This window comes from Nanorana parkeri, unplaced genomic scaffold (genome assembly GCF_000935625.1).
Source record: "Nanorana parkeri isolate BGI_ZX_2015 unplaced genomic scaffold, ASM93562v1 scaffold257, whole genome shotgun sequence".
Classification (NCBI taxonomy): Eukaryota; Metazoa; Chordata; class Amphibia; order Anura; family Dicroglossidae; genus Nanorana; species Nanorana parkeri.
Window position 1 is genome coordinate 235,802 of NW_017306525.1, and position 27,937 is coordinate 263,738.

Genomic DNA, 27,937 nt, shown 5'->3' on the forward strand with positions numbered 1-27,937 from the left:
TTCCTGCCTAACTAACTTGCTAACTTTTTATGAGGGGGTAAGTAGAGATATGGACAGAGGTAAGCCGGTAGATGTGGTATATCTGGATTTCGCAAAGGCATTTGATACAGTACCACACAAGCGCTTGCTACACAAGCTGAGGGCTATGGGCATAGATGAGGTGGTGTGTACGTGGATAGAGAACTGGCCACGGGAACGGGTGCAGAGGGTATCTTGTAAATGGCACCTTTTCAGACTGGGCTAGTGTAATGAGCGGTGTGCCTCAGGGTTCTGTGCTGGGTCCCATATTGTTCAACTTATTTATTAATGACATCGGGGAGGGTGTTAACAGCGATATTTCCGTGTTTGCGGATGACACCAAAATTGGGAGGGTAATAGACACGGACTTAGACATTATAACATTACAGGAGGACCTGGATAAATTAGGGGAGTGGGCAACAATGAGGTTTAATGTCGATAAGTTCAAAGTAATGCACTTTGGAATTAAAAATAAACAAAAGGGTTATACAATTATGGGTATGCCGCTAGGGAAGTCAGAAATGGAGAAAGATTTGGGGGTCATTGTAGACCACAAACTGAAAGGTAGCTTGCAGTGCCAGGCTGCTGTAAACAAAGCTAGCAGGGTTTTGTCCTGCATCATAAAGGGTATCTATTGCAGGGACGAGTCTATAATTTTGCCACTTTATAGATCATTGGTTCGACCTCATCTGGAGTACGCGGTCCAGTTCTGGTCACCAGTACTAAGAACAGATGTCCATGAGCTGGAAAAAGTCCAGCGGAGGGCAACCAAACTAATTAGGGGTATGGAGGACCAGAGCTACGAGACAAGGCTACTAAATTTAAACATCTTCACATTAGAGGTGAGGAGATTAAGGGGGGATATGATCTCCATGTACAAAATGTTCAATGGTGACAGCAACATTGGCGATAAACTATTTAAAATTAACTCCGTTACAAAAACTAGAGGCCACCACCTAAAATTGGCGGAAAAAAAATTCCAGCACAAGGGGCGAAGGGGGTTCTTCACAGTTAGAGCGGTTAAGGTCTGGAACTCACTGCCACAGGCGGTGATTTCAGCAAAAAACTTGGAATTGTTCAAGAAACTTTTGGACGATTTTTTAAGGGACCGTAATATACAGGGGTACAGGTACTCCTAAAAACAAGATCCTATAGGTTGGACTTGATGGACTAATGTCTTTATTCAACCTCAAATATTATGTAACTATGTAACTATGTAACAAAAGGGTGAAGAGTGTGGAGAAGACAGGAGAAGTGAACAATCTAGGACAACATAGCTGATTTGGAAATCAGCTCACTTTCCATTTCAGCTATGTTGTCCTAGATTGTTCACTTCTCCTGCGTTCTCCAAACTATTCACCCTTTAGTGAATAACCCTGTAAATGTGAGATTGTACTTTATCATGGGAGTGAGCTTAGAGCGGTGGCTAGTTTACAACACACACAGGGACCATGGGGAACAAAAGTATTCACCCTCCAGAAGAAAGGACAGTGTCAGCACCATTTCAGAGATGATTTGAGTATACACACATAAGATAAATGTTTGCTAATAGTGAAGGTACTTGAATGCATTTTAAGATTGAAGATTAAATTGTCACTTTAATATTGTAATTATTATTATTATTATACAGGATTTATATAGCGCCAACAGTTTGCGCAGCGCTTTACAATATAGGGAAGACATTACAATCACAATACAAATCAAGACAAGATGGTAAGGAGGGCCCTGCCCCTGAGGGCTTACAATCTTGTAATATACATAAACTTGCTTGGATAGGCCCACTTCTCCACTCTTTTTTTATTTTTGTTTTTTATTTTTTGCCTTTTTTATTTTAATTTAGGGCTATCTAATGTTATGATAACAACAATTATATTCATATTACATATCAGTGGGCTGAAACAAAGTGATTTAAAACAGCGGCAAAATTAACAAAATGCTTACCCCAGTTTTCTTATCTGATTTCTGCACAGTATAACCTGTAATTTCTGCATTTCCATTATCCTGAGGAGGTGTCCATTCAAGAGCTGCATTGAAGCCCCATACATCCACCAGCTTAATGCTCTTGGGGGGGCCAGGCCGTTCTTAAAAGAAGCAAAGACATGTTTGAGGCTGCAATCATTTTTCTCTTACAGTGTAGTTCACAAGACCCAAATCACCACACTACTTTTAACCCTTTCATGACACTTTCATGAAGGAACGTATAAGATTTAACTCCTGGGTTTAGTGTTATTTTATTTTGGCACCAGACTAGAATATTAATTAGGCTACAATCTAGTACAGGGTACTTGCAGGACCATTCCTACAATGAGGCAGCCTGAGTCTGTTGCCTCATGTGGCATCTCTTTAGGGTCACGTGGTGGGGTGGAAGGCAGAGCGGCATGGCCACGCAGCCGAAACATGTCTGCAGTGGGCCTGCCATCCCCTTTATGGCCAGAGCATCCTAGATTGCTGAGAGCAGGGTGGGGAGAAGTGTAAGAACGGGGGTGGGAAGATTATGCATATCCCTCCACAGTGTACACCCACCGGCTGCCTCAGGTGGTTCAAATGCTAGTGACGCCCCTGAGAACTTGCAATAGCATCCTGAAATTCACAAATGTTTCACAGAGTTGACGCGTAGATTCGCAAATTAGGAAGTGACACGCCACTTACAAAACTTGATCCGCAACAAGAAGATTATATACTGTCAATGTTTTGCAAACTGTGAAAAAGTGTTCCCTACTGTTTATTTATTTAGTTATTTTGGAACATTAAAGGCTTTCTTTTTGGGGATATTGCCTTGCCATTTTGTTCATTTTCTATTAACTCTATAGCCCAAAAAAGTGACAAAACTAAAAAAACTAGTGTCACTGTAAATACAAAGTATACATTTTAGATTTTATTCCGTAATTTGGTTATAATGATACTAAAATCATAATGCTGGTACAAAGAACTGCAAAATGATTTAGAAATTAAATAAAGGTTTTTTTCTTTCAATTTTGCGCATCACTAAAAAAAAATTATGAGAAAAATGAATGAAAAAAAGTTTAAATATTATTGGTTTAAAAAGTGAAATAAAAATAAATCATCAGAAAAATAACAGTTAAGGGGACAAGAGGAGGCACTAGATCAGGGGTGGGCAACTCTCTGTTGTGCCTTAACTACAAATGCCAACACGCCTCTGCCTTTTGCTGTCATCCCTGTAACTGTCAATTTTGCAATGCCTCATTGTACTTGTAGTTCCACTACAGCTGGAGGCCCGGAGTTGCCCATCCCTGTACAAGATATTTGGGGATTATTAGGGTAAACTTAAATAGAAACAATTTGTTATTTTACAAATTATTTTTTTTAACTGGTAATATTGCTTTAACTGACATTATATGCAGGTTAAAGGTCACCCCTTTGATCTGCAGATTAATTTAATGGAGTAAATACCATGTAACAATAATGTTGTAACATGCTATTTCTAAATGAGGCTTCTGAACAGTGTTCAATCCCAGCTGCAGCATTATTTTGACAGCCAAGATTTGCTGGCAAGAGTGAGGGATAGGAGCAGCAGTGGTGGAGGAAACCTGGCATAAGCTATATAATAAAAATTCACAGCAATTTAATGTAACAACACACACACATTTATATATATATATATATATATATATATATATATTTCTCGGCATGAAAAAAAAGTGTATGCACCTGGGAGCCTGTTGGGTGATTTAATTTGTTTTACAGTACATGGTCAAAACACTCTTGTTGCAACAGTAGATTTAGATTGATCTAGAAGCACATGCAAAACATTAACCCTCTTTAACAGCTTTTATGTACCCTATAATTCACCCTTCAGCTCCAGTCGGGGAATCAAAGACAGGTCTTTAGTGATTTTGTTCAATACACGTGGATTAATTTTTTTTTAAATACACAAAAAATATTTAAATGAACAATATTTAACAATGGAGCTTCAAATTTGCAAACAAAATCTGTTTTCAAATGTTGAACAAGACAAGTGTAAAGTGATGTATTTAAAGTGTAGCTATACCTCCATGTTTTGTGTGGATAGAATGGGGAAAGGTTAGAAGGCCTCCTGCTCTCTAGCTCCCTTGTCAACTCCTCCCATGCTCGCCTACAGGACTTCTCTAGAGTCTCCCCCATTTTTTGGAACTCCTTACCCCAACCTGTCCGTTTTTCGCCCACTCTGACTGCCTTTAGGCGATCCCTTAAGACTCATCTCTTCAGGGAAGCCTATCCCACCTCAAACTAACCACTGAAATATCATGTTCTCAAACAATTCATCCCCACACAGCTACCTCCTCTTGTATCACTTGCCCCTCCCTCTTAGATTGTAAGCCCTCAGGGGCAGGGCACTCCTTACCATCTTGTCTTGAATTGTCTTGTAATTGTAATGTCTTCCTTATATTGTATAGCGCTGCGCAAATTGTTGGCGCTATATAAATACTGTATTATAATCATAATAATAATAATGACGTAAAGAAGAACATTAACCTGGCAAAAGACAAGGCCAAATGGACAGCCAAGTTCCAAGTGGTTGCAAGTTTGAAGTTTAATAAAGACTACAAGCAATTATGGTAATAGGATATCTGCTCATTAAAGTAGTATTAAACTCTTTTTTCTAAATAATGATTCCAAATCAAAGAAATAAACATTGCCCAGCAAAGCATTGCTTTACATTTTTTCCCCAAACACCTATATAAATCCTGTATTATAATAAAAAGAATAATCCCTGTCAGGTTTTATTACTATCCCCCTAACTTTCTGTCGTGTAGACAAACTTATACCAGGCTTTTATAAACTTTTACTGCAACAAGGAAACACAAAAATCAAAAAGAGTTTTTAGCATTCCCCAACTTAACTTAAAATCAGTTTTACTTTTGTCTGTGTTTCTGTTAGAGAGAGTTCCCCTCACTTGTCCTGGGAACAACCTTTGTACCAGACATGAAGTGAAAGAACATCTCCAATGGGACCTGCATCTACAGTAAAATCTGACATGTTCTAATCCTTCCTCCACTCCATCCAAAACTAAAATAAAAAAAACCTTTTGCATATACAGTAGATACACTTTAACAGTCATTCCCTTGTTAGTGTGACTGGATATAGAATTGACATGATGAAAATACTCCCATTACAGGTCTACATGATTATCTTGGATTTGGGGCTTATTACAAATCATTACTTATGTAATAATATTCATTTTCACACATTTTTTTGTCAGCATATTTTGGTTATAGCAATGTACTAGAATTTTTGTTTGCATATACTGCATGATCACCCACAATATAAGATTACATTTTCCCAATAATTACCAGCAATTTGTATGTCAATCTTGGCTTTATCCTGCAGGTCATCAATTTTAACTAAGACCTCATATGTTCCAGAGTCTTTTCGTTCAGCTTTGCGAATAAAAAGAATAGTATCGCTTTCACTATTCCTGACACTCGCTTGTTTGGGGTCCAAGGGCTGTCCATTTTTAGTCCATATAACTTGAGGCTTTGGCTTACCCTTTAGGAAAGACAAATATTGTATTAGGAAAACAGTATAAGTGGAATAAAACGACAACTAGAAGATCATCTTGTAGTGAGGAAGTTTAGGGTCATCTATCAATGTTATAATATTTTTGATATACTTTTTTGTATCCTTATTGGGGAGACTTCCCCTCATTCCTGTCCAGGTGAAAGAAAGTGACAGGCAGACACAGATTTATTAAAGGAGTGAATTTTAACATCAATTATACAATCGTGTGTATAGATAAGATAAATAGATTGTGGTGGGTAAGGCCTCTTTCAAATGGCCGCCTTCAGTTCTGATCAAGAGGGAATCCAAGCATGGATCTCCAGGTGGGGTCCTAATTTAGCTGGCCGGTGACTGCCTGAGGTGCCGCACGTGTCGGGATCCTCTGGCAGTCGCCGGCCAGCTAAATTAGGACCCCACCTGGAGCTCTTCCCACTGGACCAGCGCTGACTCACCGCTGCTCTCCCGCACCGAAGGTAAGTGAAAAAAAAAAACATAGCGCAAACATCGGGGCATTTTGACAAGTACTTGTCGAAATGCCCTGTTTTTTCCGCCCTCACACTGCAGCGCTGTCAGGAGGCCGCCTGACTTGACTTGCGGTAGCGCCGGGCCTGTGTGTAAACTATTTTTTAAATTCTTTTTCAATATAGGACTATTTTCACTGCTGTAATTTGATTGTAATTTTCTGTTACCTGCTATGTTGGTGATTGTTTAAATAAAGAATAAAAAAATAAAATGGACATGGGATTTAACATACTCACAGACTGTATATATCTATGAAATGTTAATGTTATTGTTATCTCAGTACTTTAAAAATTGGATTTCTTTAACCACCTGCTGTCCATTGTAATTAAACGGCCGGACAGCGTCTTCTTGAATGCGTGTGGGCGTTTTTAAACGTCCCATCCCGCCCCGCTCATGCCCGTCGCTGGAGACCCAGACTGTTATGCTCTGTGTTAAGCACTGGATCGGCTCTCCAGTGTGCTGTCAGAACAAGGTATTTGAGCTAGCTAAAGCTCCGCTCTAGCTAAAAACTAGCTAAAGTATACTACTTCATTAAAAGTATATTTTAAAATGCCCACATCTATTACAGTTTATGCAAACTAACTGCATTACAGTAATCAAACCAGAAGCTTTAATTTCTTGTAAATTTGTCCCATTATATAGTACACATAAAAAAGCAAAATTACCTGGAAAGGAATAACAAGATTCACAGCCTCTCCAACTTGCCTCACAAATGTTTGACGCAGGTTTCTTGGGAGACGGATTTTGGGGCGATCTATAACACAAACATTTTAAACTATTTTTATTAAAATAACAAAAAATGTTGTTATTAATTAATCTAATAAATTAAAACAATATTCAAGACGACAAGAAGGTGCCTCCTCAACAGATACTGTATATACTGTACGATGTTCTAATAAATGAACGCTCTGACCAAGGATTATACATTGATACAACCAGAATTCTCCTTGTTGTATTTCAGAACTTCTCCCAACCTGTTTAAGGCCTGCTACCTCAGAAATAAAATGTTTTCCTAATTTGCAAATTTTGAAGGGATTATTTTTGGATTCCAAATTTTTCCTTTCTCCTTTCCCTCATTTTCTTGATAGGCTGGAACGCTATCATAGTGATAAAGCATATATGCAGTATTTTGTAAGTTTAAAGTGACACTAAACCCAGGAGTTAAATCTTAAAAATGCTTTCAAGTACCCTAACTATTAACAATAATGTAACTTAATTGTGCATCACTCAGCTGTAGATCCTCAAAATTTGTGCTGACACTGTCTTTCCTTCTGGTGGGTGGCTACTTTTGTTCCCCATGTTCCCTGTGTGTGTTGTATAGTAGCCACCCCTCCAAGCTCACTCCCATGAAAGGCTATCAGGGTTATTCACAAAAGGGTGAAGAGTGTGGAGAAGGCAGGAGAAGTGAACAATCTAGGACAACATAGCTGATTTGGAAACATTCTCCAATTCAGCTCACTTTCCAGTTCAGCTATGCTGTCCTAGATTGTTCACTTCTCCTGCCTTCTCCAAACTCTTCACACTTTTGTGAATAACCCTCTATAACTTCAATACAAATTAGCTAACTAAAAGTGAGATGGTAGTCCATTATGGGAACAAGCTTGGAACGGTGGCTACTTTACAAAACACACACAGGGACCATGGGGAACAAACGTTGCCAGCCTCCAGAAGGAAGGACAGTGTCAGCAACAATTCAGAGATGATTTGAGGATCTACAGCTAAGTGATACACAAATAAGATACATTTTTGTTAATAGTTGAGGTACTTGAATGCATTTTTAAGATTCAACTCCTGAGTTTCGTGTCACTTTAAGTTGATTTATACCTACAGTCCTTAAAATAGTTAGGAGCAAGCATGCAAGTTATTTGCAGTTTAAGCAGAGCTCCCATCTTATTTCTCTTACTGCGTGATGCCAAAAATACATTTTGCAAGGCATGCAATGTGAATCCATCACTCAAGGATTCAGTCTGATGATGTATGCCATACAATTAAATATTTTGTACTAAAATTAAATTTATAAACAGTGTTCATTCAATAAGGCAACATAAAAAGGATAATTTACAAACTGTACATATTGGACAAACATAATTATAGTGTCCTGTGATTCAATAAAAAAAAACTATCTAAGCTACCGTCATGGAAATACTACATTTGAGCCAGATTGACTGTTTTTGAACCACAAGGATGAATTATAAGGCTGCACAAATCATTTCTGTCCTTAGGAAACCTTTCTAGTAAACACCTGCATTAAAACGTGGTTATATCCTTTCACATTTTATCCCAAACCTGTAAAAGCATTTCCTCCCATGCATGTATATTGTTTGCTGGCTAGTTGTAATCAGTAAAGTGTAGTCTTTCTGATATAGATTCCCCTCTGCTGCAGACACAGGTATGCAACAGCTAAGTAATTGTGAGTTCTCCAATCATCAAGAAATAATTTTCTGTTCACACCTCTATCAATATTGCTAAAAGAAAAAAAACACCAGTTTTTTGTCAATTTTTTAGTTACAGCTGACTGCAGAATTATGAATGATGAATGAACAATGCCTGACTTAAATAATGGCATTAATACTGGCAATGACCTTTTTAAATAAAAAATGCATGACACACAAAAACAGGTCCATATGTGCCCATCAATTGATCCAGCTAAAACTGTATAATAAGCATACTAACAGAGAAATAATGGAGTGTCCCACTTTGGAAACCTCTGCAGTCTGGCAGTATTACCAATAAAAAGGGGTCATCACCTTGAGATACATAGTCACATAGTTTTGAAAAAAGATCATGGAGTTCAACCGATACATAAAAAAAAAAAAAAAACAAGAGGGATTAATAAATAGAAAAAAAAATCCATTAACTAAATCCTATACCAACAGATGATCCAAAGGAAGGTGAAATAAAACCATAAAGCGTGGCCCAATGTGCTCCAACAAGTGAAAAAATCCTTTCCAAGCTCCATGGAGGTTGTAGTTTGAGCTGTCTTGGAATCTACTGGTCTCTGCTGAGCCTCATAACAAAAGCAGATTGTTAATGACAAACAATGTAGTTGAGCAGTCCTAGTACAAGAGGATTTCTACTACATAAAAGTAGAAAACCTGTTTAATCAAATATGTTCCCTACATCCAATAGGCTGATAGTATGAGCAGGGGATATCTTGTAAATCTTCTCCATTTAATACTGCAGTAGTTACTAAAATTGTGGAGGCCACTGTATATATCAGTTATAAGTTCTTACATTACATTAAGGGTACATGGTCAACACCTTTCCATTTTTTTTTCATAAAATCAAATTTTAACTTCACAAACCTGAGTTGGTATATGTAATAAATGTTTTACATGGTAGATAATTCTCATGACAAATCTGTGTTGGTCATTCAAATAAACTGTTAGAAACCCGATCCTGGCAGTACAGTTACTTTCTCCATGTGGTATGTCCTGTGGGCGTCCAACTATTTTTTACACTGCTACACTTGTCAGTAGGTAATTTGGGTCTGAATACCTTTAGCTGTCGCGTATTAACCAAAGTTATTTTGTTGATTTATTCATTACTAATACAAATATTGTATATTATTATGGATCACAATTAAATGAATATGGCATACAAAGTTGTGGAGGAGAAAGGTTTTAAGAGGTAGTATGGTCTAAGTGAAACGTGATATCAGGAGCTGTAAAATCAATAAACAGCTAGGGCATATTCACACATATGCACTGCACTGCAGTAACTGGTGCTGAAATGTGTGATATCACAATGTACAAATGTACACCTGCTCTATGTGTGGTGCATTGCAGTGCCTTTCATTGTCAAAGGCACCCCAGCACATTGTACAGTAGAGGATAATTTACATTGTCCCACATCACATCACAGCACACATACCGTGCATTGCAGAAAGAGTATCAGGTGCGTTTATCCATCCATTATGGTGTGTTGGCAGCCCATTCATAATAAATGGGCTGCCTCAACACAATGCACACGAAAATATTACTGAACACGAACGGCACCATAATGGATCATTAAAATATGAATCGGACTGTAAGTTGTATGCAAAAATATATTTTTTTATTTTTGGATAGGGTAGAAAGGGATTAAATTATTATTATTATTATTATACAGGATTTATATAGCACCAACAGTTTGCGCAGCGCTTTACAATATAGGGCAGACATTACAATCACAATACAATTCAAGACAAGATGGTAAGGAGGGCCCTGCCCCTGAGGGCTTACAATCTAAAAGACCATCATTAAATCACCATCAGTATAAATAATAGCAAGCCCATTGCTGACCCCCTTCTTGAAAATAAGGACACTTGTCCCAAGAATCATGTCTGTATCCGGTTAGGGATATTGCCCTGCACTTTATGTACTTATAGCACAAAAACTGAGAGAAAATATCTACTCTCTAATCTCTACTCTACCCTTTAAGTATGGGTGACTCCCCTTTTATTATTATTATTATAATAATACAGGATTGATATAGCGCCAACAGTTCGTGCAGTGCTTTACAATATAAGACATTACAATCACAATACAAATCAAGACAAGATGGTGAGGAGGGCCCTATCTGTGAGGGATTACAATCTAAAAGGCAGGGGCAAGTGATACATGAGGAGGGAGCTGTGTTTTAGACAGTTGTCACCGGAACAAGTGTCCCTATTTTCAAGAAGGGTGTCAGCAATGGCCCTCTATTATTTCAAGACAGGTTTGGCAAGGGGTAAGATGGTCTCAGGTGTTGCTAGTGGCTAGTCTGCTGGAGGTGTAGGCTGCTTTATAGCATATAACAGTCTAAACGACATGTGTGACTTCTTATGATGTATGGCAAGTTCTCAAAAGACAAGCTGCAGAAAGGTATCTAATTGGGTGCATCTGTCAGCTTGCTATTAAACACAAGCTGTCTCCTTGGTATGTCTGTGTCCATCCTGCTGACCATGGGGACTTCTAAAATTAGAGGCTTTAGTTTCACACATCTCTCCTTGTAAAGGGAATCCCAAATCTGTGAGTCCGCTAGGATGTGCATAGCTACTATTTCATTAGTTTATGTTATTATTCTAGTGGCAAATTAGGAGGAAATACATTCAATTAAATGTAGATGACATCAATAAACGCTGTACTGAAAACAGGTCATCACTAATATTGTGCTATTGCAATAATCATTTATCATTGCAAAGTGTTTAAGTTTCCAAAATGCATTATTATATATTTATTAGTAAAACACCCCAGAAAATGATATGATGATTTCCCAGACTGTGTGCATTTTGTATTTTATGGCAGGGGTCTCAAACTCAATTCATTTGGGGTCCACTGGCACATTTTCTTCTCCCATGGGGGCCACTTGCCAAATTTCATAAAATGCCATCCATACTTCAAAATATAATGTAACTATATACGGTACCAGTGCTAATGTCTGTGTGTGTTTTTAAGTCAGTATATGTGTTTGTGATGGTTTCTTTGTATGCAGCGTCAGTATTTTTTGTGTGTGATGCTTTGTGTGTATTGTCCCAATTTCTGTGAGTGATGTCGATATGTGTGTTAATGTTTCTGTGTGTGTCATATCAGTATGTATACATGTGTATATGTGTACAGTGTCAGTATATGTTTGTGTTTTTCCCCCACAGGTTTTAATTTTAATCATAGAGGACCAACAGATTCACACATTCACTCACACACAGAAATACACACATATGCACACACACACAAAAATACGCACACACACACACAGAAATCCAAATACACACACCCCCACACATATACAGAAATAGTCCCCCACACACACAGAAAAATACACACACTCCCAAACACAACACCCCCCCAGCACACATAAATACACACACTCACACACACAGAAATACACACAGAAATGCAAACACTCCCAGGCATCTATCACACAGGGGCTTGTTAGTTCCTGGGTGATAGCAATAAAGTTAAGTGAAAAAAAGTAATAATAAAATACAAATTTAAAAAAATAAGAACTGATAAAAAGTAAAATAATTAACCCACTGTGTGAATTTCGTACAGTGTATAGCCTGCTTTAGTGTGAAGTACCTTTTAGAGACAGTACATTGGTTGCCATCTGTTGCTTTGGAAAGGAGATTTGTGACGGCCCCAGGGGCCCAGGGCAATCCTGTGAGCTCGCCTACAAGTTTGGGACTTATATTTAGCTTACCTAGATAAGATAAGTGAACTGCTGCATCACCATTGTCGTTCTAATACCAATACTGAGGTTCCATTTCACATTTTTGCTCTTGCTGCTCCGTTTATATTAACAATTTTTCTCTGAATTAAGCATGCAGCCGCTGCTGCATTAAGCTGCATATTATTTACAATTGTCTAATTCACTATGTTGTGGGATATCAAGGGTGTCACCAGTTTCATGGAGGAGCTGTTCCCACAAACTTACCAAAGCCAACACCTATGAGTGCACTACAGTATGTGCTGGCACATGTAGAGCACGGGAGAGTGCTTCCTGTGTACGTGTTCCCCCACAGGATCCTACATGGTCACTTAGTGATGAGACAAACATCCCCCATTTTGGTTACTTTTAGCAAAAGAGTTAAGTTAGGCAGACCTTGGCAAAATCTTAATACATGTATAAAAAAAGATATAGCATTTACATTGCTGGTTTAATAAGTGTGCTAGGCTCATTACATTTTAAAACAAATGTGAAGTTGTATTTTGAGACTGGAGTTTCAGATGAGTATACATGCCCCTTACTGAATGGTTCTTTTTTTCTTTAGGAGACATCTCATGTTTACGGGCACCAGTTGACCCTGGCAAACATGCCCATTGATCAACCATGGGAGATTAAAAGGATAGATTGTGTTGGATTACTTTGGCAATGTGCTATTGTTTTTGTCCAAGATAAACCAGCCTTTGGCTTATCCTGTCATGCTACCTCTTCTGCCTCCGTGGGCAGCACTAAATGAACCAAAAATCTTTGGGTGATGGTACCATGCCTGCATGTTTGACTAATCTCTCATGTCTGTGACCAAATTACGTTTACCTGTACCCACTCCTTAATAAAGAACAAGGAGTTCAAACAAGTAGATACGGGAAAAACAGATAAAAAACGCTGCCAACTGGTGCTGTTAATGTTTTTATTAAAGATGTAGTTGCATGCAGTATATTAAGCCTAAATTCACATGGGCATTAATACTAAAATGCCTCGTAAGCACCTGTTGCATTAGTTTGCATTTCAGACATGTTTTAGATGCATTTTGGCCAAGTTATAAAGCGATTTCTGAAGCTCTATGAAAACACTTCCATAAGAGTATTCAAGACATCTTTTAATTGCACTTCCATTAACTTTAATGGAGCTGTTTGGCTAGCTTTGCAAGTCATAATACCTGCCAAATGTTGCAGGGAAGACTAAAATTAATGCACATTGACGTAACCATGCTGCCTGTGCTAGATCATTCCCTATCCAATGTGTTTGGAAAGCTTTATTAAGCAAAGTAAACACCTGTTCTTTATGCCTGTGTAAGCAAGGGCTAAGGGTGGCATACAAGCCAGTTGGTGCCACCGGGCTCAACAACAGACAATTTTTTTGTCAAATGAGGTGAGTGAAAAATTGTTGCTTTGAACAGTGACTGCAGCCTCTGTTTGGGTATTTAACAGCTGCAGGTCCTTTATTCACACTCTAATGCTCCGTGGGCTGAACAAGAGAAATCTAAAGGTGTAAGGCTTGCTTATGTGTATCCTTGTGTGCTTGAATAAATAAAGGCTGAAAATGCTGATATTATTGGATACTGTCTATGTCTAGTGGCAGACACATGATCTCACAGATAGTACTTTGCCTAAAACGGACTTTTACCCGTATCTTTAAAATAACAACAAACAAACCTTTAGAAATGTTTAGCAATGATAATCTACAAACATGTACTTCTAGATAATTGCAGGTGTTGTATTCTTTGCATATCTTATTTCTCTTTTCTTCCCCAGTCTTCTGACAGTGGCCATGTTTACTAAGGTCAGATTGCTAGCTCTCCTAATACTTCCTGGATTTTTGGCACATGTGACTAGACATGTGACTAGGACATGTGACTAGGACATGTGACTAGGACATGTGACCATGCGCATCATCTCAGGGGAGGAAAATGCCTTTCCCTGAGATCTCATGACATTACAGATGAGATTTCCCAGCAATGCTCTGCTGATGGCAAGGAAATCCCTGTGTGCATTGCTTTGGCAAACTGAAGTAATTTTGCCCTTTCAAAGCAGGAAGTGAATGTTCTGCAAGTGTTAAGTATTTTAAAATCACAGCATTTTAAACCTGACATGTCTATGTTAATATTAATCATCATACGTAGAGGGATGCATTGGTAGAATTTGATTTTTGAGTGTAAAGGTCCGGTTCAATAAAAAAGCATTGCACATCTTTTACAGCTAAAATGCATAAAAAATTGAACAGAGATCACTTTCCCCCTCTCTAAGACATATGGAAGGTTAACCGTGTTAGTTGACCTCCCTTGCTGCTGCTGGAGAAGGTGTGCAGTGTGGTCAGTATCCAATGCAAGCCAGCAAATACTGACGCTGTAGTAAACTAAGAAATTGAAATTAATCTGATAGATAGATAGATAGATAGATAGATAGATAGATAGATAGATAGATAGATAGATAGATAGGAGTATACCTAAAAGTGCAAGTCATGAAAGTGAAAGACAACCAAGAAATAAAACTGTGCCATGGATATTTCTTGATTAAACACATATAGTATATGATGGTTTGGCAAGCTTTAAAGGAGACCTATGGGGTCTGTGTTTTTCCCCATAGTTCTCCTTAGGGTAACGGGAGGACACAAACTAGCGTCCTCCCGTTTCCCTAAGCTCAGTATACCGCGAGCTACAGCTCGCGGTATACTGAGACGCCGGAGCGGATCCCGACGTAGATGACGGGATCCGCCCACCTGCGTGAGTGACAGCTGGCTCTGCCTATCTAGAGGCAGAGCCAGCTGTACCCGCCCCCTCCCCCGTCCGTTCCGCCAGTCAGCGCTGGCAGATCGGAGTGGGGAGAGGGGAATCCAGCCCCTCCCCCTGTCACGGCAGAGAGCCGTGACAGGATCGAGAGGTGAGGGAACCCGGTATGTGTTCCCTCACCTCCCGATCTACTGAGCCGACCTGTGACAGTCTCATTGTCACAGGTCGGCTAGAACTATGAGGTGAGTGAAAAGCACTCACCTCATAGTTCTCCTTTAATCACACCATTAGGTTAAAGTAAAATGTCCACTTTGATAACATAAATTTAACTTTAGGCTACCAAAAACTTCATCTGACATAACTAATGCTTTTCTCTTTTCCTGCCCAAAGTCCTTAAAATATCCCCATAAAATTTACAGCATAATAATACCCATATGTGACTAGAGCAATAACATCTTTATATAAAAAAATGCTCACAAAAGTGAATTTGTATAAAGAACAGTGGCCCAAAGTAACCAATGAGATGTCAGATTAAGGCAAACCAGTAAACATATGTTGCTGAGTTGTTACTATTTGTTTCTGTATGTAGCACATCCTCATTGCTCTTTGAACTGTTTTATTTAAAAGTCATGCTAGACGTTATGCAAAATCAAACTTTGCACACAAAACCTGCACGCAAGCGGACTATTAGTTATTTTTTTGTGTTCAATATCTCTTATTTCAGTTCAGTGACTAACATGTTGGTGTCTCTGTTGAAGCTATGAATGGCATTTCCACAATGTGCTGGTGCACATTACAAATGCTTCCTACAGGATTAGCAGCAAGCAGGTTGGAAGTGCAGCATGTGCAGGATGTAATACTGTTTTACTCTTCCCTGTTAACACATTTCTCTGAACTTGCTGTGAAAAATACTTAAATATAGAATTACAAAAATCTGAAACAATGAAAAGTTAATCTTCGATCATCTCTTTTTATGATGAATAATATTCATATTTTCCCAATAAGGCAATGAATATACTACACACTTGAGATGCTCTATTCAGCGTGTACGGGGAACATAATGTGTGTCAATCTGTAATATTTACATGGTATCAGTGTGCATTCTGGATCCTCAGAAAACAACTTAAAAGAGAAGTAAAGCCAAACCTTGTTTTTGGCTTTACTTTTCTTTTGGGTCACAGGAGTACATTTAATAATGTACTCCTGTGACCCCAAAGTCAGCAGATAGCGGACTAATGGACACAATAAGCTGTGAGTGCAGAGCCGTGCTGCAGCTGGGAAGGACTAAGACAAAATTGTCAGGGTTCACCCGGTTGCCTGAATGACAGATGCCTCTCTAGAACCAGATCCAGCTGTTCCCGCCTCCTCCCCTTTCTGGCCCTCTAATAAGCGCTGGAGGTATGGAGGGGAGGGGGAAATCCCTGCCGGGAGTGGTGACTAACAGAGGCAGAGAGCTGATGGATCAGCATTCACACTATCGCTCAGCTCTTGATCTATAGAGCCGGCGTGTGACAGCTGCAGTGTCACATGTTGGCTCTACATTTTACTCTCCCAATAGTTCTCCTTTAAAACAGATGGAGAAAGAGAATAAACTGTAAATGAATCTTACTGCAGCTTCTAATTATTATTGAAAGGGCACTAAGGCTTACAAAGAAATTAAAGTGACACAAAACTCAGGAACTAAAGCTTAAAAATACATTCAATTTACATAGTTACACAATTAGTCAGGTTGATAAAAGACACAAGTCCATCAAGTTCAACCTAACGATTAGGTACCTTATCTATTAAGCATATTATCTATGTAGCATATTTGTGTATCACTCGGCTGTAGATCCTCAAATCATCTCTGAATTGGTGCTGACACTGTCCTTCCTTCTGGAGGGTGGATACTTTAGTCCCCAATAGTTCCTGTGTATGTTGTAGAGTAGCCACCGCTCCAAGTTCATTCCCATGATGGACTAAAATCTCACATTTAGTTTACTAATTTGTATTAAGGTTGCAGGCTATCATGGGGGTGAGAATGGAGTGGTGGCTACTTCACAACACACACAGGGACCATGGGGAATAAAAGTAGCCAGCCTTCAGAAGGAAGGACAGTGTCAGCACAAATTCAGAGATGATTTGAGCATCTACAGCTGAATGATACCCACATAAGCTACATTTTTGTTAATAGTCAAGGTACTTGAATGCATTTTGAAGGTTTAACTCCTGAGTTTACTATCACTTTAAATTAATTCTTTACTATGTATTTTGATTCTGAAAATGTTAGTTACCTAACTGTCATGCTGCTTCTCTATTATACTTTCTGTATCATGTACCTCAAGCAAGTATGTAAATACTATAAGTTCTGACTTTACTGGCTTCATGCTTATTCTCTTCACTGACACCCAATTTATTAAAACCACAGACAGCCAGGAAACTGACATTATAAGACAGAGACCAGCAATGGCAGCCCTTCTCTCAGCACAGGTTTCCATTATACAGTTTTAGATCATTTGAATATTATCAATGTCAATAAAACTGAGCTTTAGATTCTCCTTAAGTCCTACGAATACAGTCCCTTAAACAATCATTGTTTAGCCTTACCCATCTTATGATGTCATATAATTTAATTGACTTGTTCTGAGCTGGCTGCCTGAATAATATATAGATTAGGCTGAAAAGTCAAGGAAATGTATTCCCTTTCCCCATCTCAAAACACTGCATACAAAAATAAAAAGCAACTGGAGGAAAAAAGTTAAATAACACCCTTACTTTTCTGTCCCTTCATCTGCAGTGCCTATATGAGGATGACATCAGTTTCCTTCAGGCGATATTATGGTGAATGCTGAGTAGGCCATATCACATGAGAAGATGCTACTGCACTGTAGCATCATCTTGCAGGATTTGGGCTACTTGGCATTTACTGAGATATCACTGAGATGATGCTGACATCACCCACTGCATTGGAAGCCGGGGGGAAAGATTAGTATTTTAACTCTTTTTCTCACCATGGGTAGGTTTTTTCTTAGCAATTTAAGATGAAGAAAGAGATCCATACTAAATAGATGGACCTTGCATGGCTTGAAAGAAAAACTCACAAAACCAAAAAGAGATATATGTTTGTCTTGCATTGTTTATCACTTTTTGATATTTCCGGCAGGAGAAATAAGATATAATGGCGGTTTTATGGCCTGGAGTGAGGTAGCTAAGAGCCTTCCTAGTCTTCAAGTGTATTAATTAGCAAATTTCGTACAGTTTATCCTTCTAGTGGCTTCTTCTCTTACTTTGTCAGGAGATTTACAGAGGTCAAAGACATCCACTAATAGATTAATTACAACAATATGTTCCACTTAAAAAATGTTTGTTTCTATGGACCGGTCTTTGTATATGTGCCATAATGGTGAAGTTGTATTTTTACACAGCCATCCCACGTCAATCCAAAATACAGTGGCAGGGAAGGACAGGGCTGGTGGGCATTGGCCCCCCCGATCAATACAAATAAGATATGTTGGGCTGGTGGCCCATTCAAGCCTCAGTCAGAGGACCACACTCACTATTTATTGCAGTGCTCTATGTGTGCCACAGCATTGCTCTCTTCATAGTGTCCAAGGGTGCCTCATGTCTTTCACAATTATTTTTGGTGATTTTGTGGGTGTAGCTACGTATGGGAGCATGTTTTTTTGGGTATGGCTAAAAGTGAGCATGCTCAGTAGGATGTGCCCCAGTTTTATTTTGAAATTCCGGTGTATAAGCTTCAACTTCTTGCATGCTACGAGCGTACTTCATGGTTTTCAGTGCCTTAGCATGCAAGCCACATACAAACAGGAAGCAAAACACATGCAAGTCAGAAGCAAAGCAGATGTTTTCTAAAAAAGCAGCAATAAAAAGCCTTTTTACTCTTTTAGTCCTTCAGTTGCTCTCTGTTTCTATCAATATCTTCCTTTCACAGCTCCTCCAGCTGTCGCTCAATCTTCAAAAGCGGCTGCTCGCAAGATCCTCTCTCACCTCAAGTTGTTGCCTGACAACCCGCTGCCCTCTGAAGTCCAAATGCCTGTTTGCCAATTGTATAGCTGATCATGCTGCAATTCTTTCCTACCCTCTGGTAATCAGGGTTACCAGACATATTTGTGCAATCTACAGTCCCCATGGTACGTGTATTATTCTATATTCTCCTGCCAGCCTGTCTCACACAGAACCCCTGCCATCCACAGATATTACACAAGGACATTTAACAACAGTATAAAAAAAATGATATGAAGATTGTAACTTTTTTGTACTCATAGTGCAGAATTGTATGCATTACTTGCGCAACTGTTTATCAAACCCACATTTTCAGTAAAAAAACAAAACACTCAAATTAACTTAGCTAGTGCATACAAACACAATATATAACCCACTTTTTTAGCAAAGTATAAAAGATGAGGTTGTGCCGAATAAAGCGGACATCCTAGGTATCCGCTAAGCCCAGCATGCATGGCCAGGGAGAGGGTCATATGGGGGCACATTACCACATACGTCAAACTAATTGGGTGGCTGTAAAATCACTTCCGCAAGAAAGTCGACAGCGAGCTGAAGGAGCGTAAGCATTGCTATATACCATAGCTGCTATAGAAACAGGATTATGTTTACAGATCGGTGTAGTACTTACCTCAGTGGCAGTGAAAGGGTTAATCACTAGAGGCAGAGTAGATTACCTACTACAATAGTTATACATTGTTTTATATGAGTCTCAGCATTCACACTGAGAGAAGTGAAGTACCAGTATTGTATACATAGTCCAAAGCATTAAAGTGACCATGTCACCATCCCTTTTTTTTAACAAAAAAAGCACCCGCAAAAAAAGATTATTACTTTCCTCTCCATCAGGTGGTTCCTTCGACCTTGCTTCTGTGATAGAGCTGCAGCCTCTGAATACAGTTTCTACAGCCCTGAAGAATCTTCTGCATCTTACACTTCTGGAAGTGTTGGGTGCCTTGTCCCGCACCTACACTCTTCTACTGGTCCCTGCATCACCACATGACACAATATCGACATAGCAGACATAGCACTCAGCGGGGGGACCATGCACCCAACACAACAAATGTGTGCCAGATGCAGAAGATTCTTCAGTGGCTGTAGTGCTTTAAGAAAGTGAAGACTGGTGGCAACTCCAGGAGAAGCAAGTATCTTCTTTTATCATAGTTTGCTTTTTTTTAAAAATATTTGAATAGAAATTAACAATCTAAAAGCACCCAAGCAGCCGCACATCGGTATAAGGTCACTGCATAAAACCATCTTTATTAGAATTCAACCATGGCACATAGTCCCTGTAATCCACCAAATATCTTTGTCCCCTGTACATATTTCATTAAAACTATTCAAAAAAATTATTTAAAACAGTAACAGACATTGAAGTTTATTTACATCAAACTGACCTCTTTTCTACTATGTATCTTCATAAAAATTTATTGTGATTATATGACAGATGATTTATGTTTTTTTATGGGGTTTTTTAAAAACAAATTAAGACAATCAGGCCTCACACACTAAATATTTAACAGTTTTGGAACGGTTAAGCAATCAATGTCATAAGATTGTCAAGTGCAATAGTTCATCACTTACGTTGACCTAAATGGCCAAAACTGAAATCTCCGCTACAAGTATATGCTGGTCCCCACCAGCAGTGTATATCTCCCTGAACCCCAACAGATACAACTTTCCTATAGACTTCACAGCCCTTCCAACACTCACCATGGAATCTCGCAGCTCTTACTGCATCAGTCGTACTGCTCCTGCAATATCTACATAACATAAACTAAGGAATGCCTTACCGACGATTTCTCGGACCAGCACAAAGTGTTCCAGAGCTTCTGGAGCACTGGATCCAGCTTTGCTGACTGCTGAAACACGAGGTAGAATCTTTTCATTAGTAGTCAAATTGGTAATCTTGTAATGGGTTGAAATGCTAGGTTCCTTGTTCACGGCTACCCAGTCTGAACCTGAAAGGAAATATAAACATATGTTATTAACATGCTTGTTTCAATATAATTTTTATAATCTTATTTCTGTTAGCAAATATAATTTATGTAAATTATTTCAGGTACATTATAAAGATAGGAAACACTTAATTCTTGTGACAGCAAAGTATGTAGCCAAGAAAAAGGCAAAACAGATGTTAGTAAAACTAATCAATATATTGTATTTTGTAGATATAAAGGCAATATTATTATTAAGAGACTATGTTGTCTTAGATTATTATGTTGTAATTGAACAACTGCTTTGTTGTCATAAAAGAATGCAAAAGATAACAAAATTAATTTAAAAAAATATAGATAAGAGTAGATAGAATTATTATATTAATATTATAGTAACTGGGTATATCACTAATTACATCATAGCTAATTATCTGAGCATAATTAATCTGAGAACACCAAGCACATTCTGATATTTTCTGGTAAGTAAAGGGTTGGGGATTAGCTTTAAGATTAGGGTTCCTCTTTTTCTCCATGTTATACATGATGTTCTCACCTATCGAGGGGGCATTTTCTGGCACACAAACGGGTCCAAAATTGTTCAAAGGAGCATCCCTAACAGGAGCACATTGCACCACTAAAAAACACCATACACTAGTTTCAAGTACAATGGTTTAATATCGTAAATATCAATGCGGTAATAAATACTGCACTCTGGAGAGATTAGGTATTGTCCTCCATTATTTCTTCTAACTTTATTGTTATAAGCACAGCCAAATGTGTCTAGTATCACAGCTTTAGTGACTGAATGAAGTAACTGGGATTGTGGTTGCATCTAAATGACCAGACCAGTCTCAGTATGAGTAACAAACAAACGTGGGAAATTCAATGAAGTACAGTATGTACAACACATTTTCCCTTTAAAACAACCCGCATCTAATGCATGATAACCTTGCAACTGTTTTGGTTGCAGTTCCTGCAGGTAGTTCCTATTACTGCTACTTTAAGAATCTTACAATATGGATGCAAAAGATTCAAAAAGAATTACCACCAGTTTACAGATTAAGAAACTGTAGGTAATTAAGTCCAAATCTGAGAGACACCAGTGCTTAGAGTGCGGTATGTATGTTCTGGGAAGCTGTCACATTCATGACAGCTTCTGCGCACACACATGCCCCAGTCCGAGCACTGAAGCCTCTGTATGTCAGGCCAGATTTGGTCTTAATTACTGCCAGCTACAGAGCCCACACCATCCTTAACATCCAATAATGGTGGCAGGTGGCAGCAAAGCCGTAGCTAGCTTCCTGACATTTACCCTTTGAAATAGAAAAAGAAACTGGAGACACAGAGTCCTCAATCTCTTTTTCTGTGGCCTCAGCCCTGTATGAATAGAAAGCACTCAGTACAGTGGCTTCCCATTCATTCACAAACTGTTGATAGTAAATATGTACTATCAACCAGTTATGAATGGCTAGAATCCTCTGTACTGAGTGCTTCTACCCATTCAGAAACTCATGAATGAACAGGAAGTGATGTAAAGCACTTCCTGTTCATTCATAACTGGGGACACATAGTAATATGTGTCCCCAGTTGTTTCATTGGAGTCACAGATATTTATCTATCCTCCGCTCTCCATCCTGAGACGCTTTGCCACACACAGAGCCGCAAAGGAGAAATTGAGCACTGGAGCCGTGGATGGGGGGCGTGGAGGAGGGACCTATCATGCAGGATGGCTGAGCGGTGAGGAGAGAGAACTGTCGGCTGTCAGATCATCATCCTGACAAGTGGCTGCATCTTTCAGCAGGAGTCCACATGTAATCATACCTGGAAGAATTACATGTGGTTTGGGATGGTTGATTGTCCCTGGACGCATGACAGATGTAATATAGTAATCATAGTGTCTCCATCTGGGGAATTTGGTCTGCCATGCCATATTTCCTTTATCAGCAAGATATTCCTCATTGGTTAATGGGACTGCTTTTAAGACAAACAGACTTTACTAAAGGTTACTATACCCTGTTGACTACATATAACCTGATGTCTACATTTTATTATCTTGTTTATACATTATATTATACATTTAAATAGTGAAATGTGGATGTAGCATACAAGTTTGAAACCATTGCATATCAACCCTTCTACTTCCCCCAAGCCCTCAATCCCTACACCTCTCTTGTGTTCCAACCCATACCCTTCTGTCCTTAAATCATTCTTCATTCCCAAATCTGTTATTTTGTGATGTTATGTAACTGAATTTGAATAAAGAAAATATTGACATAATATTGTAATGATAAAAAAAGTTTTAAAAGAGAACTATGGGGGTAAGTGTTTTTCCCCATAGTTCTCTTCAGGGTCACGGGAGGACATATACTAACCTCCTCCCATGACTCAAAGCTCAGTATATCGCGGGCTATTAATAAAAATACAAAAAAATGTAGTAAGCGCACTACTGGGGATGTGAATTAATATAGGTAATGGTGTAAGGTGTGCGGTCTCCTGAACAGGAAGAGGAGCCCTGTATACCAATAGAACAAGTAAAAACACAAAGTAGGAGCGCTACTACCAAAAATTAAAAGTGGTTTTTGGTTGGATGTAGTTCATAATACCATATATGAAAGAAGTAGAGGTGAACTCACTGTTGGACAGAGTTAGTGATCCTTGACAGCATTGGTTAAACTGTGGACAGAATCCCTGCGTGATTGTGAGGCTGGAATAATGGAAGAAGGCTGGTAGATCATGAAGCCTCTGGCTGTATTGTGTGTGGGCGGCTGTGGCTCGGATTTAGCAATTCCGCAGATGTGGATGGTGGTGCGCTGCCTCAGCTGGCCAGGCTGAGCCGCGGCGGCAGTGTGGGAAGAAGTCAATGCAGCCGCTCTGTTGCAGATGTTGAGCTGCCGCAGTCAGCGGAATGTGGTGAGACTTCGTGGGGGAGAAGGTTGAGTATAATCACGGCTGCAAGGTGTTCCTTCTCGTGGGATACAATCATTTGTACGGGCTACGCGTTCCAAGGGTCTGCCTCTTTGTCAAGCCTTTCTGGCTTTTACTCACCATCTCCCCCACAAAGTCTCACCTCATTCCGCTGACTGCGGCAGCTCAACATCTGCAACAGAGCGGCGGCATTGACTTCTTCCCGCACAGCGGCCGTCGCTCAGCCTGGCCAGCTGGGCCCGCACACCACCATCCACATCTGCGGAATTGCTCAATCCGAGCCATAGATATAAGTAAAATAGCCATTGCTGGCTATTTTACTTATATCTAGAGGCAGAGCCATCTGTGCCCACCCCCATCCAACGTTCATTCGCCTACTCAACGCTGGAGGATTGGAGAGGGGAGGGGGGAACCCCTGTGGGGAGTGGTGACTCAGAGTGGTCACCAGTCACTGCTCACTGCAGGGAGACGATCGGGAAGTGAGCGGATCGGTGCATGTTTCTGCTCACTTCCCGATCATTAGAACTGACCTGTGACAGCTTGTCACAGGTCGGCTATAATGATGAGGATGAGTGGAAATCACTCACCTCATAGTTCTCCTTTAAGCAAAGTTCTGTTAAAATTTTATTGGTGAGTAGATATAAATAAAGGGTGCAGGGAGTGTTAATCTCAAAGCAAAAGAGGAACATATATATTTTGTATGTTTATTCCATTATTCAGATATCATATATCAAATAATTTCTTATAGATGTTTAGGAAAGTCAATTATTAACGTACTTCCTTCTTTTTGGTACTCAAGCAGATAGCCATCAATGATATAGGTGCCTTCTTTCTCAGGAGCTTTCCATCTCAAGGATAGAGAGGTATCATCAACAGCATCCACTGAAAGACTTTCTGGGCTGTTGGGTGGTTCTAAAACAAATAAACAAGAGTTGATGACTATGTATCCGTGCATTAAAAAAAATACATACAGAAGAGCATTTATTATAGAACACATTTTAGTATCATATTACTATCAATTATATTTACTGTATATGTCGATGTATTGCCTTATGCAGGGAAGGCATAGTACTGTTGTGGCACTGAATGAAGCTACACACAGTGTAGACAATTAATATCATCTACACTTTTTTCAAATTGTCTGTCCATTGTGGGAGGATTATGGGAACAACTGACAGCACAGGCCTACCACAACATCCCTTTTCTTGGTGACACGCACAAGTTCCTCCTGAAAGCTTATCCAGACTAACTGCTATATAATCCCTCCAGAATGTTCTTTCTCACCCATGGCCTCTTTCCATATTGACATGCCTGGAATTTCTCAAGTAGGGGTCCTACAAGGGGAATCTGAAATAGGACCTGTACACACTATCTGCATTAAGTAAAAGGGGCTTTCACTACATCCACTGGCTTTAATACCATCTAAGCTTCACTAATATCTTCTTCAAGCACATCTAGCTGCATTAACTGGTAGTCATGCATTAGGGAATACATAGCAGATTCTGAATGCAATGTCCTGAATTCATCAGCTGGCTGTGTTCAAGGTAGACAGTAATAATGTTTATTCTGCAGTGAACATGGCTAGTGGCTGAAATGCAGCAAGTAAATCCCTCCACTTCCACCCCAAGAATGACTTCAGCTTGTTGCCAACAGCAAGTATGTATTTATTATTGGTATTTACATAGCACCAACAATGTTTGCACGTGCTTTACAATCTATGGTCCCTGTCTCACATGTATGCATACAAGGGCTAATTTACACAGGAGCCAAATAACCTACCAGCATCTCTTTGGAGTGTGCAAGGGACACCAGAATACCTGGAGGAAACCCACACAAGCACAGGGAGAACATGCAAACTCCTTGTAGATAGTGACCTGGCCAGGATTTAAAACAGTATGCCATATAAAAGCCTTGTATGTCCTTTAAAAACTGCAAAACATACTTAGTTAGGCAAAAGTGATTTATTATCATGTTACTATGGGAATGTACACAAGAGGAAGCTAAATAAATCCCACCAGTTGCCTTATTAAAAAGTTTTTGTGGCGCTTTATTACATACAATTTTTTTAAAATTTTTAATAGGAAAACTGGTGGGATTTCTTTAGCATCCCTTTTGTGTATATTTTCATAGTATGTATTATAAGCTGTAGTAATTTAGCAAGAGCTCAAGCAGGGATCCGGAGGTACAATTTGTATTCTTTTGTTATTATCAAGTTAACGGAAGCATACTGACACTGCTAAATTTGGTCTGGCATCTTGGCTATAATGATCTCTTGTCATGAACAAGTGAAAAGGAAAGACCAGCTTTTCTCCAGTTGATAAAAGTGATACATTCTTACGAAATTTTACAGGAAATGTTTTAAGATCCATTTCTTTAGTATTAAATGCTGAAAGTTGGAATTATTATTATATAAAAATAATGATCAAATTCTGAAATTAGGTATATGTATTCCTCAGCAGACATAATATGATCATATTTGGCCCACTACTTTATCAGAGTTTGTCCTGCATGATTTAAACAAATATTTACAACATCTGCTAAGCTGCCATCTATGACAAGTCAGTTTACCATTCCTACATTCACTCTGTACATCACTTGTTAATACGATACTAATGTGCCCGCATCCTTTCACAGGACAAAGGCATATATATGTAAATAATACACACAGCAAACTGAGTCAACTAGTATGTAGCTATATATCTATAGTATAATCAAATATATTTTCAAGGTAGGGCCTACAGTAGACAGTAAACCTAACAGATGCATTTTTTTATCGACATCTAAAATTAAACCTTTGATTAAAATTCACATTTCATAAAAATCAATAGAGCACGTCAGTAAAAAAAATACGCCTTGTCATAAAATGCTTTTTCTAATTTATGTCCTGAGTTACTTTATGTGATCCAAAGCCTAGGCTATAAAGCACCAGATCAATCTTAGGTAGTTATGAGGTTGTGTTTAGTGCAAACTTAGATCACCGGAGTTTGGTCAAACCAAATCAAAACTCTGACCACCACCTACTCCTCCTGACCCAATCAGTTGCAGGCAGGCACATTCCGCACCCTGCAGCTATTCAACACAAAAGGGTGGGATACGTCCCTGCAACAACTTCCGCCACAGATTGTGTCGGGAGTGAATGTCAGAGTTTTGAGCGGGCTTGGCCGAATCCAGCCAAACTGAGTTCGCACCCAGCCTTGCTTCATTAATAATCTCTGGCTACATGAAACATTGTGAGTACTTCAAGTCATAACAAGCCCTGCATTAAATATAACTTTTCTGGTAGACTTGAGGGAGGTCAGAGAATTTACAATGCCCAACTAGCAGATGGGGCTAGAAATGTAATGAGCAAATATGGCTGTTATCACATATATTAGTACAAGCTGAACATGGAAATATGGACTTTAAAACAACACAGATGAATAAGATTGTTTGCATTAACCTCATTACTTCAACATCAAAAATACTATATCTAATTATTTTAACATTAAAAAGATATTTAAAAGGCTGTACTGAACCAAATGGCTCTGCACACACTAATGTGTTTGTTGGGCATAATGTTGTGCCATACTGGTGCAAGGAGTGCATGGAAGGTTTAAGCCTTACTATGATTTCATTTATATGATTCCCACTAGAGCTCCTTCACCTCTATCCACATGGGGAACAATAGCAGCACAGTCCAAATACTGGCTGAATTAACATAGCAGCTTGAGGCATTTCGCATCCGCTGCTCATTTGGACGTAGACTAGAGGTACTGTGCAATGTGAAATCTTAGTAACCTTCATTACAGGCATACTTCTGGGTGAAAAGTATTTGCACAGCTGAAACAAAACTGTTAGGCAGCGGTTTTATGTGACCTCTCACCTCTAGTGCATACTCTGCATTGTTACATTAGCTTTTCACATTGTACTAAGCATTCAGTGGAAATTGAATAATTAAACTATTATGTATATACAGCATATATACACTGTTTTTATCTTTGCTGCTCCATAGTCCTCCCATATTAGTCCATCAACATGTTTTTATTTGTTATTGTGATTTTACTTTTACAATATCAATCAAACTGAATTAGGCAAGAAAAAATGCAAGAGAGAGCTACCAATGCAGAGAAAATCTTTAAAAAATGATCAG

The 27,937-nt window shown here is 39.0% G+C and overlaps 1 protein-coding gene across 1 annotated transcript in view; it reads right to left on the reverse strand.

Moving 5' to 3' along the window:
• LOC108787350 (myosin-binding protein H-like) overlaps nucleotides 1–27,937 on the reverse strand; it is an 86,441-nt gene that overhangs the window by 17,787 nt on the left and 40,717 nt on the right. Inside the window, exons 2-6 of the mRNA XM_018556881.1 lie at nucleotides 24,586–24,720; nucleotides 20,740–20,907; nucleotides 6,705–6,793; nucleotides 5,310–5,505; nucleotides 1,960–2,099 (exon numbers count right to left, since the gene is read on the reverse strand). Coding sequence (XP_018412383.1) covers nucleotides 1,960–2,099; nucleotides 5,310–5,505; nucleotides 6,705–6,793; nucleotides 20,740–20,907; nucleotides 24,586–24,720 — 728 coding nt within the window. The remainder of the gene's footprint in view (nucleotides 1–1,959; nucleotides 2,100–5,309; nucleotides 5,506–6,704; nucleotides 6,794–20,739; nucleotides 20,908–24,585; nucleotides 24,721–27,937) is intronic.